Below are 12898 nucleotides of genomic sequence, written 5' to 3' on the forward strand. Positions count from 1 at the left end.
TAAAAGCAGCACTTAAAAACAGCTTTTTACATCATCTGTAAATAACCTGTGGAACTTGATGCCACAAAATACAATATTACAAAGCTTTCTAGAAATAAAAATGTCCAGTCTGAAAGTTGTGTTTCGGTCCTTGTGTCCCCAACACTAGCTGAAAACCACCTAGAGTGGGAAGGATATGGCCCTCCGCTGCTGCTACACAGACGGCTCAGAACAAAAAAACATCAGGTCTTGGTTGTGGGCAGATGCGACATACACACCCGTTTCAGGAAGGAAAATGCAGCATCAAGTTAAGTTTTTGTCTATTATCCTTCCAGTTAAAAGGCCCTTCAGCACAAATGTGCTGTAAGCCTTGAAAAGAAGCAAAAGATGCTTATTTTTGTGTGTGCTGAGAAAAAACACTTGCAGGTCCAAATGCTAGAATAATTATCTAATTCACAGTTTTGTAAGTATCAGTGGCACACACACTTCACACCCCATTCCTGGCTCTTCACCAGGATCAAGTCTCTGTCTTGAGGCGGGCAGCTTGGATTGTTTTTACTGTTTTTGCTGAGTGTTTTCCAGCCAGATTGCTTGCAGATATATGAGATTTGTCTTCAATCAGGCTGTCTTTAGACCCATTTCTTCTCTAGAAATACATATATGAAAAATAGAGTCAGAAGAAAATACAGCCAAATCGAGTATTAAAGTTTATCAGAAACTATGTTTTTCTTAAATTTAAGACACCAATTTTTTTCTTTTTTCCTGCGGTATTGGGGCTGGAATCCAGGAGCATTCTACCTCTGAGTGACACCTCCAGCCCTATTTTTTATTTATTTTGGAACAGGGTCTCACTGAGTAACAAGGGCCTCACTAAGGAGCTGAGGCTAACCGCGAACTGCAATCCTGTCTCAGCCTCCGAATGCTGGGATTACAAGCGTGCACTACCACTCAGCTCAAGACACCAGTTTAAATTACTCAAGTCACATAATACCAAAAGGTGTTGGACAAATATTCCCTCTAGTTTACTATAAAATCGTGTTTAATCTTTGATACATAAAGATCCATTTGGGTTAATACGCATAACTGGGTGTTCACATCCTTGTGTGAAATGGGCTTCCCTATAAACCTTGTTACCATTGGCATATTATTTGCCTGACAAATATATAAAAACTGATTACATGCATAATGAATTTGGGCATAATCCACCCTAAATTTTTTTTCAAGAGTAATTTCTAAGCCAGGGTTTCAGTTTTCCCACTTTTCCAAGCAGGGCAGAAGTGGATAGATTATAATCTTCACTGGTTATAGATTATGTTTTCAGCAGTCACTGAATAAAACAATTTCTAATGTACAGCACAGTGTCTTGGGCCTCATCGCTTGGGGCTAGATGCCACAGTCATCTGGACTGGAGATGTGGATACTCCTTCATGGAGAATGGGCTCACTGAGTTACCAGAGCCTGTCTACCACACCAGGACCCCCAAACAGGATCTTGTATACTGTTCTTGACCACGGGGGAGCCCTGAGAGTGCTACCAATAGCCCCCCACTTTACCTTTCAACCCTTTTCCTAGAGATGGCCCAAACTAACTGTAGATCCAGGCTGAAAAGCATATTTCCTTCCCCCAAAATATATCCCATTATGGCTGAACATATTCCTATTATTTTGTAATTAATTTGGGCTACAGACAATTCAGAAGTAGTTATCTTCCAAACCAGGTGTGGTCATGCATGCTTGTAATCCACGAACTTGGGAGACTGAGACAGGAGGAGCACAGATTTGCAGCCAGCCTCTGCACATTAGTGAGGCCCTCTACACTTAGACACTTTAAAAAAAAAAAATGGGCCTGGGGGTGTAGCTCAGAGGTAGAATGTCCCTGGGTTCCATCCCCAGTAACCCACCTCACACATCAAAGTTATCTTTCATCTGTTCCCATAATTGGCTGAAGTTGTTTCTGCTGACCACTGAAGCACTGATGGACTAATCCTGCCAGGCATGAGAAGTGTGAGTCCGTTAAAAAAGAGTCTAGATGGCCAGAGGTTGTGGGAGTTGGAAAGATTACTAGTGCATGTAACAGAGGAAATGGGACTATATCCAAAGAATGGCCAGTAAAGGAGAGGAAATAGCCGGGCGTGGTGGCGCACGCTTGTAATCCCCGCGCTTGGGAGGCTGAGACAGGAGGATCGCGCAGGTTCGAAGCCAGCCTCAGCTACTTAGTGAGGCTCTCAGCAACTTAGTGAGACCCTGTTTCCAAATAAAATATAAAATGGGTCTGGGAGTATAGCCCGGAAGTAGAAAGCCTCTGGGTTCCACCCCAGTACCATAAAAAAAAAAAAAAAGAAGAGGAGAGGAAATAACCTAAAGTACTACCTTGTAAATTTGCCTAGGATTAAATCTGTCCCCTCTGCAGACCTTAGGAAATAAGTTGGCAACTCAAGTCTCTAACCCAACCTGTGTGTGTGTGTGTGTGTGTGTGTGTGTGTGGTGCTGGGATTGAACCCTGGGGCATTCTACCTCCAAGTTATTCCTCCAGCCCTAATTTTTTATTCTTTATTTTGAAACAGGTTGAAACAGGCTCTCACTAAGTTGCAGAGGATGGCTGTGATCCTCCTGTCTCAGCCTCCCAAGTACTGGGATTGCAAGCGTAGGCCACCATGCCCAACCACCTCACTCTTCTTTCTGCATGAAAAGGCCAGATGAGGTGTGGGCCAGGCCACTGCCAGAACTGACACCCCTGGGAAATGCAACCTTACTCTCTTAGTCACTCCAGCCCCTTCTTGACATAGAAGCTAGATAAATGGCTTCTTTTGGGCACCTAGAAAAACAGTAAAATCCAAACCCTTTTCCCCTGGCTGTTCAGGTCCTCTGTCAAGTGCCTTCCCTCCGTCACTTCCTGTGTGCTCAGACAAGCACTGCTCTCTGGCTCCTTCAGACACCAGGTCCCTTCCAGTGCCAGCATTTCCCCTGCTCCTTCCTCTGCTTGCTCTGGCCTTCCTCCTATGCCAGGCTGGCTGCTCCCTCACCTGTCAGGTCTTGATTTTATTATTTTTTCAACTTTTGTTTTTTAGCATTATTAGGGATTGAACCAAGGGATGCTTTAGGCTTTAACCACTGAACTATATGCCCATCACATTTTTTTTTTCTTTTAAGATAGGATCTCATGCCGGGCATGGTGGCGTATTCTTGTAATCCCAGCATTTGGGAGGCTGAAACTGGAGGACGCGGTTCGCGGACAGCCTCAGCTACTTAGGCCCTCCACAACTCAGTGAGACCAGTTTCAAAATAAAGAATAAAAAATAGGGCAGGGGGTGTACCTTGGAGGTTGAATGCCCCTAGGTTCCATGCCCAGACACACACACACACACACACACACACACACACACACACACACGATCTCACTAACTTGCCAAGGTTGACCTTGAACTTATGATTCTCTTGCATCAGCCTCCTGAGTCTCCAGGATTACAGGTGTGCACCGTGACACCCAGCATAAATCTCTCCTTTAAACACCCCTTTCTATGGCGACATCTGGCTACCTCATCTATCTGAACTGAGGTCAGTCTGTTGGTTCTCTAACTCAGACTTATTTCTTTGAAATGCTTAGTTAATATTTTATTTGTGCCAGGTTACCTTTATACTTGTAGGGGTAGGCCAGGGTCGGTAAACATTTTTATGTAAAGAGCCAAACCGGACTACATCCTGTTTCTGTCACATATTACCATTTTTTAAAACAACCTGTTTTAGCTCCTGGGCTGTACAAAAACAGAGAGCAGACTGGCGCTAGCAACCTGGCCATCGTTGCCGACAGACCAGTGCTTGTCATTCCTCACATGTGTTCACTATAAGAGTTACTGAATTCAAAGTCGAATGTGTCCCACGAGTAGGCTCAGAACCAGTGCCACGGATTAGAAGATGCACATGAGCTGTTGTATGCAGCAAAACGAGAGCTCGTTTTCAACATTCAATGTGTATAATTTGTGTTTTTTGAGATTCCTCAGTGAGAGTGATTACTTGGGAGTCTTGTGGTAGACAGAAAAGCAAAATTACAAAAAAATAAAATTCCTGTTTGTGTTGAAACCAACTTAAATTTAAGAAAGAAGTACCGAAAGCAAATAGTGCCTATTAACCATTACAATAACCCTAAAAGGAGCTAGGTTATCCATACTGTATAGCAAATATGGCTTTGAAATTAAGCAATATACACAAAGTCACATGAGTGGCCCATGGAGGTGAGAAGACACAGGTAATTCAGGTCAGTCTGAATGCAGAGCCTAAACTATCAATCATTAAAAAAGTGTTATCAACTTGAAACATCAAATGATCTGTTCTGACAACCTATTAACTCTTCCAGCTTGACCTAATCACACAGTACACAGGCTTTAGTAGAAGCTGTGTTGACTGCATTCTTTCCCCAGTGGCCAAGAATCGGGATTCCCTTCCCAGGAACAGCCCCCAGCTATAAGAAGCTGTGTCACCCAAGAGCATGCCCTTATCCCAGGAGCACCCTTTTCTAAATGACTGGTGAGTGTAAATGAGTCAAGGCCAACCACAGTCCTAAGGCAGAGGAAGGGCCACTGCAGCCCCAGAGCTCCCTGTGCACTGGCTGCTGCCCTGGTTGGAACTGTACTACGAGTTGAACGCTTGCCTCTGCCCAGACCTCTCGTTGTTCATTCCCAACAAGTGTCAATCCTAAGGGTACTTTCCAATAATCTTCCTCCAGGTAACTCCATCTCCGAATCTGTTTCTACGCCACCTAAGCTAAATTAGCACAGGCTTGTGTGGTCCTTGCTCAAGGCATTGGTAAAAATGAAATGGGGCAAATGAAAGGCCACACATGATGGGCACCACTGGGGTCAGGCTTTACAGCTGGTCCATAAACTCTGAATTTATATACTAAAAATGTATGTGTTTAGGTGCATTTTTATGAGGAGAGGGACAGTAGCTACAAATTGTTCTTTTAAGAAATTCATCATCAAAATAAGAATGAAAACCACAGAACTGAAAATAATAGGCTGACAATGGTGCATCATAGTTTTGTTCTTAGAGCGGTTGTTTAGCCAACTATAAATCCATCCACCTCATTCAAATAGCCCATATTTTTTCCACGTTTTAAAAAAAACAGCGTAAGAGATAATATCAAACACAGCAGAAACAGTTACTACAGCGCTTCCCTGATATGGCTATCTACTTCAGCTAAGTGTTAAATTGATTTTGTTAAGGCACTAGGTGCTCTACTGTCCCTTTTAACCACATTTATAAAACATTTCCAAGATAAAGGTAATACTCAACCTTTGATGGGGAGGCAGAAATAAAATAGAACTGAGACATTCTTCTGTTTGCCATCAGTTAATAATAGAATAACTGCCCTGGGCCTATAAGTCTACCACATTTTGTTTCTCTAAATCAGAAGAAAATATCTTAGGTTTTAATTAGTAGAGCTTTTCTTTATTCTGACTCCAAACAATCTTATATCCTTAGTGTGTACCAAGCTTCAGATCATTTTAGACCTTGGACCACCTCCAGCTCCTATTCCTAGCACAACTCTTCCGAGTTGTGCTATTGTTCTTGACCATGGCCCTCCTCCTTCCATGCTTCATGTATGTTCTTTTATTTATTTTTTTCCTGTGGTACTAGGGATTGAACCCAATGGCATTCTACCTTGACCCTATTACTTTTATTTTGAAATAGAGTTTCACTAGGTTGATGAGAGTATCACTACTTGTTGAGGCTGTACTCAAACCTGCAATTCTCCTGGCTCAACCTCCCAAGTACTGGGATTACATACATGTATTACCACACCCAGCTAATATATGTTCTTTTAATATACAGAATCTCAGAACAAAGTTTAAGATTCATTGCCCTACCTATCTGAAGGAACTCCCCAATGCATAAAATTCTTCTCAATATTATTACATCTGGGAGTAGTGGTACACACTTGTAATCCTAGTACTTGGGAGGCTGAGGCAGGAGGATCTGGGTTTGTAGCCAGCCTCAGCTACTCAGTGAGGCCCTTTGCAACTCAGTGAGACCCTGTTTCAAAATATTAAAAAAAAAAAATAGGGCTCGGGGTATAGTTCAGAGGTAGAATGCTCCTGGTTTTCATCCCCAGCACCACAAAAACAAACAAAACAATAAAAAAGGGGGCCAGGGTATAGCTTTGAGATAGAATGTCCCCATGGGTTTAACCCCCAGTACTGCAAAAAAAAACCAAAAAACAAAAAAAAACCACTTTATTATTACTAACCTGATGAACTGTAGAGCCACCAGAACCCTGAGCGTCTGAAGAACGGGTCACTGGAAGTGGTGGTACCAGGTCTGTTTTTGAACTGCAGAGATGAATTTTATTTTATTTTTTTTGAAGATTTAAAGAAGTTTATTAAAAGATAGAAATGCAGAGGATAGGTACAGCTCCATACTAGACTGGCATGGAGGGATGACTCGAATGAGTACACCCCAAAGATGAATTTTAGAATTACTGAAGAGAACAGTGCCTAGCATCAGAACTTAAGTTGGAAGAGGGCTAGGAGGGTGTAGACAAGGAGCATCTTCATCATCACAGAGAGCTCTATGGGACTGTGCTATTCTGGAGCTATGGGTCTGGAGATGTCCTTGGGCCCCCTACTTACTTTACTTCTGAGAGAACCGATCGCTCTCCATCTGAACACTGGGACTTGCGATACTGGCGGTAACTTCGGGGCGAATGAGAATGCCTGATGCGGACTGGGTCACCCTGAGTCCTAAACAAGAAACCAAAAAAAAAAGAAAAAAAAACCCACAGAAACATATCAAAAGCCAGAACAGAAGTACCTGTTCTGAACCTGGAATTGCAAAAACAATAATGACTTTCAGACTGTTTTTAAAAGAACTTGACTCTTCTGGTCTTTGAAAGCCTGTAACTTAAAATTTACATTAAAAATAGAAAAAGTTGCCGGGTGTGGTGGCACACACTTGTAATCCCGTGCTTGGGAGGCTGAGACAGGAGGATCACACAGGTTTGAAGCCAGCCTCAGCTACTTAGTGAGGCTCTCAGCAACTTAGTGAGACCCTGTTTCCAAATAAAATATAAAATAGATCTGGGAGCATAGCCCGGAGGAGAAAAGCCCCTGGGTTCCACCCCAGTACCACGGGGGAAAAAAAAAACATACTCACTCTATTTTAGTGTATGGAATCTCTTTTAGTTGCTCTTCTGACATTCCAGATGGATCCACAAGTTCCTTTCTAGAAGGAAAGAGGCAAGCAGAGCTGTGATTCTGGTGTGCATGCTGGTGTCTTTCACAATCAGCAGGTGAGTGTGCCCTTTCAAATCTTGTCCCCCAGTACAGTGTTAGTAGAACCAATATAAGCTGGGAACAAAGGTGAGACCACTCGAATGTGTTCAAGGAAAAATGGGAGGAAAACTTTTTCTATGGCTCATTTGCTTGCTTTCTCCTTTTCCAAGTCTACACTTTCACTGACCCCACTTCCTTTGACAGACCTCTCTGCTTCTTTCTCTGTGGTGGGTGGCCTTTTGTTTTTTTCTTCAGGATCTGTTTTCCCTGGCATTCATTTTAAACCGCTGGCCTTTCTGAGGTCCACTTGCAGGTCAACTATGTGGCCTCAGGAGGAGAGGTGTCCAGGCTGCCGAAGGCGGCTGCTGGCACGTAAGGCGCATCACTGTGCCTCCGATGCCATACGATGGTGACAATGCTGGCAGGCTTCAGACCGAGGCTGCCTCTCAATGTCAGGAGTCTTTCTTATCACTGTATTAATGCTACATGGGCTCTGTAACACTGGGGGGAAGCCCAATACTCACTGAATGTGCTTCCATAATTCTTCCTTTGCTTGGATATCAGGGCTTCTCCTATAAATGAAGAAAACAACACGTACCTCTGAGAACAGGCTTCAGCTATAATCTAATAGCTAATTCAATAGTGTTCAGACTGTGAACACTATTTGCCAGCTGAGACCAGACACGGAAAGACTGAGCAGGGAGAGCTACTACAATGGGCAGTATAAAGACACCAAGTAATTTATCTGCTGAAGAAAAAAAAAATCACACAAAACCCTGCCAGAACCAGAGCATCACTTAATAAAAGAAAAGCTCGGAGTTGCAGGGCCATAGCACATCCCCAGTGAAGAATAACCCAGGGGCTTCAGTGTCTGATCTGCTAGCTTTGCTAAGTAAAGGCAAAAGAAGAACTCATTCTATTCTGTTACTATAAGAGAGTCCCAACACTATATGTGATTACCTAAAACACCCAACAGCCACAAGGGAAAAGCAACCGAAGGGGCAGCCCAGATGGCAGACGGTGTGCCTATGTGCCAAGGTCCATCTTTCATGTGGCAGCTGATGTTACATTTCTGCACCAAAGCATGGGCCTGCAAAGGCTAGACCCTATCTGTGGCTTCCAATCACAATGCCACCCTTTGTATGCCCTTTTCTACCTTTAACTGTGACACCACAAATCTTTTCTTCAAGAACTACTTGAGCAAAAATTATACCACTGTCTTTAACATTCCAGAATCAGAAATCCAGTCAACGTTCAAGTAGTCACATCCTCCATAGTATTTACTATTCACCCCCATTGTAGCAATGAATGCTGGAAATCTATTATCGCTCAATTTGTTGCCACAGAAGGATTTTTTTTTTCCTAGTGAGAAAATAGCTTTCTTCAGTCCCTTGAGGGTAAGATAGGTCTAACTAACAGGTCCAAGAAAGGGCCCAAACCTAACAAAAGATCCAGGAGTTGGCCAAGCAAAGCCACAGATATATGTGTCCTGTGGAATTCTTAATCTGTATCAGCATTTTGGGGGCTCAGTATTGCTTTCCATATATGATCTCATCAATGCTTTCATTTTCTTCAGTTAATAAGAGCAAAACTGAGGAATTCTGATAGGGCTTTCTGAGCCCATAGAATAAGCTACTTTCTAGCCATTGAATTTTTCCTTTGGAGAAGAAAAATCTGCTTATAAAGACCTTTAAATCAATGCAAAAAGAGCCAAAACATGAGTGATAAAAAGGAGGGGATAAAGCCTTGGTCTCAGAATAAGAATGGTATTGTTAAATGTAGATTTTGTTATATCAACAAAATTATGTGCTTAAAAGTCATAAAAACTGCTTCTTTGGAAGGATCTCCTGAATGGAATCTACCTTCCCTACATTCAGGTGAACCCATGAAATTATACTATCCTAAAAGATGCTGATATTAAAAAGCACTGAACTGTTATTCCATTAGATTTAGTTATAACTATATACCAGCACCAGATTCTCACAGAAAATCACCCAGTAACCTAAAGCACTGCATAGCAGCTAGGTTAATAAGCCGTTACACCAACAATCAGTCTTATCTCAGGAAGGTGGGGTAGTGAGGACGGTGCCGGCTATCCTCATGTCCTGAGAGGCTCGCTCACTCTCAGCACTACTGACACTTGGGTTATAATTTCTGTTGTAGTGATTTGATCTGTGCACTGAAAAATGATTAGTAACTCCAGTAGTACCTCCTTCGTATGACAAAAACATGACTAGCCAAATATTCATTGAGGGGAAAGTTACCCCCACCTGAAAACCACTACTTCAAGTGACTAAGATCAGGTGATAGAACTGATAGGCCAAATGACCACAAAGATCAGTGGATGTAAATGTGGCAGGAACTAAACAGTAAAAGGACGAGTGAAGTGTCCCAAGGCATGATTGATGACAACTACAAAGAATGGTGAGTGGTGTAATTTAGCTGCATGAGATTAATGTTGAACGCTATTAGGGAGATTGGAGAGAGAATGAGAAAAATAATGGTAAAGAAGTACATGTACCCCAGGACCGACCACCCTACCAGACCTCGTGATGAGAGATGGGTTTTTTGTTTTGTTTTGTAAGATGGGGGTCTCAAACTATGTTATTGAGGCTGATCTCAAACTACTGTGCTCAAGCAATTCTGCCTCAACCTCCTGAGTGCTGACACTATACCCCCCAAATTGTACTTTTTATTTATACTTATCTATATCTTCTGACTTTTGTAAGCCAAAAAGATTTCTTACCCTACTTATCAGGGGAAAATAGTGTAGTTTTCCATGTATTAAAAAAATTACTGGCCAGGTGTAGTAGTGCACACCTGTAATTCCAGTACTTGACAGGCTGAGACAGAAGGATTACAGGTCCAAGAACATCCTCAGCAAGTAGTGGGCCCCTCAGCAACTTAGTGAGACCCTGTTTAAAAATAAAATACAAGGCTGGGGGTTTAGCTGAGGTAGAATGTCTCTGGGTTCAATCCCTAGTACCACCCATTCCTAAAATTACTATTGTTGTATTTCCATAGGAAATGCCTTTCATTCCCATTTCAGAAGACTTAGCATAATTTTATCTTAGCCTTAATGGGCTCATCAGTCCTTATAGCCATAAACATTGGTACTAAAAGATGCAGGAATTTAGTTTATATCATTATATTCTATAGCACCATAAATGTCATGTTTTTAACTAGACAGAGCTCAGAAATGTCCAGTGGTTTCAAATAACTTTAAGGGAAAATCTCTGAAGGTTAAAAAGAAACACAAAAATCTAAAATGCTAATTTCTTCTGTGCTGTCCCACCTGTGACTGAAGAAATAGAACATAAGCTACATGCTAATGAGGAGTATATTATTTTTATGCTTCCATCTGCACTCAACCAATAATTTAGGATGAATTCATGATCTGTAACTCAACATCTCTTTGTGGATTTAGAAAGATGTGAAATTCTAACAGCCATTTTTCTTCATTGAAAAGCCCTTAATTATGCAGATGTTTTACTTAAACTCTCCAAAGAAGGCCCTAAGGAAATAGAAACCAGAGTTGTCCATAGGAATGATATAAATAACAAAATAATCATACAGGGGCCAGGATGTAGCTCAGTGGCAGAGCACCACAAAAAGTAAGAATTAATTAAAAATAAACAAGCATACAGTCCAATACTAGTCCAATATTTCTGCGTGTATGTATGACACCGGGGACTTAACCCAAAGGCATTCTACCTTCAAGCTACAACCCAGCCCTACTTTATTTCTTATTTGGAAACAGGGTCTCGCTAGACTGATTCAAATCTCACTATTTTCTGAGGCTGTCCTCAAACCTGTGATCCTCCTGTCTCAGTCTTCCAAGTGTAGGGATCACAGGCATGCTCCACCACACATGGCCTAGTCCAATATTTTTATTTTTATTTTTTATTTTTCCAATATTTTTAAAAACATCCTAATCTACACTTTATATAAACATTCTACTTTAATCAGAGAAATTAGTTTGAAAATCACTTTTTTTAGAAATCACTTTTTATTTGGAAATCATTTTTACTTTTGCCAAACCCCTACAATTAAGAACATTTCATCTGGCCATGGTGATGCATGTCTATAATCTCAGTACTTGGGAGGCTGAGCAGGAAGATCACAAGTTCAAAGCCAGCTTCAGCAACTGAGTGATGCTGTCAGCAACTTAGCAAGACCCTGTTTCAAAATTAAATTAAAAATAATAAAATGGCTGGAGGTGTAGTTCCAAGTTCATTCCTCACAAACACACACACACACACACACACACACACACACACACCATTTCATAAATTTACAATGGATTTAAACTCCATCATTGCATATAATTTTTATATCCTCTAAAATCTCCTTATCTAAGAAATAGTATACAACAATATGCATACATTTTATATTATAATACCTAATATTTTGTAATGTACATAATTTCCATACATTTTATATATTTCTTTACACTTAAAAATAATAAATATGGTAGCATTTGACTTGCATGATTTTTGTGATCTTTATACTGACCATGTTCTAAAAGGAAATTTAGAATTGAAAATAGGTAATTCGCAAAATTACCTTTACTTAAAGAATTCTAAGTACTTAACAAATTTCTCGGAAATTCTTTATCATATTCCTGAGTGGTCAGAACAAATGAAATTAGAAGAGCTCTTATTCTTCATTTCCCCCCCAAATTAAAGAAGTATCAGGTAGCTTAGGAGCCCAGCAACTTCAATGTTTTTTTTTTAAAAAAAGGCTCAGAAGTCACTTTCAGTAACTTACATCTTCACCTAATAAACCCGACTCCTGTTTTGTGTTTAACCGAGAACATCAATTCATGCTGACAACCTCCTCTTCCCCATTACTAGTATTTTTCAATAAAAATAGTAAGACATTGTCGCCAGCAGAGGGAGCCTGAGTATACTCATACAAGTTGAACCTTCAAAAACTATTGTTTGCGCTTCAGTTCTCTTCTGCATATCCCAATAAATAAAGGTTCACGCAGGTAAAAAGCTCATTTTTTTCTAGCAATAGTAAACTTGAATGTTCTATCAATGTTGCTGAAAAATGCAGTAGATGGTATTATACTTCTTAATGTTTCACCAGATACGATCCAATCATATTTCAGCTTAATACTTTTTAAGAAAGGGCTTTTACACTTCACACCACTGTAGGTCTCTGGTGTTTAATAACAAATATGATTTTCTAGTCTTCATTGAGAATTTTCAAAAAATCACCACAACGAATTAATAACAATATATCCTCACATTCTGACCCTCAGAGGATCATTCTATAGGTCAATTTATATACACTACAGCAGAAATTTAATAATATGGGTGTACTTGAGATATCAGTGCTTTACTGTATATCTGAAGTGCCAAATATAAATGTATATTCCATATATGTTATAATAATATACTATTTATACATATTATCTTGTTGACTTTTCTCAGATACTCCTCTAGCCATATTTCCTTTTAAAGCCAAATTCTAATTTAAGAATTTTAGGTATGTTGCTCCACTCTACTCTCTTCAGTTCTCAACCCCTCCTAATCTCAAGGGAAAAAAAATAGTAACTTATCCTGTTTCTAAAGACAGATTAGCTGAGACTTGGAGAGCTTACTAAGCATTGCTGCCACTGTATTAATTGCCATGGGTATTTGA

General features: G+C 40.6%; 1 protein-coding gene across 1 annotated transcript in view; it reads right to left on the reverse strand.

The window, feature by feature from the left end:
• Positions 1-496: 496 nt before the first annotated feature.
• EPB41L4A (erythrocyte membrane protein band 4.1 like 4A) overlaps positions 497-12898 on the reverse strand; it is a gene marked incomplete at both ends in the record, with an annotated part of 273193 nt that continues 260791 nt past the window's right edge. The window contains 5 exons of the mRNA XM_080711919.1: positions 497-625; positions 6223-6304; positions 6605-6715; positions 7128-7196; positions 7771-7818. Of these exons, the coding sequence (XP_080568045.1) occupies positions 497-625; positions 6223-6304; positions 6605-6715; positions 7128-7196; positions 7771-7818 (439 nt within the window). The remainder of the gene's footprint in view (positions 626-6222; positions 6305-6604; positions 6716-7127; positions 7197-7770; positions 7819-12898) is intronic.

Source organism: Muscardinus avellanarius (assembly GCF_963383645.1).
Source record: "Muscardinus avellanarius genome assembly, chromosome: 1".
In the NCBI taxonomy this organism is placed as follows: Eukaryota; Metazoa; Chordata; class Mammalia; order Rodentia; family Gliridae; genus Muscardinus; species Muscardinus avellanarius.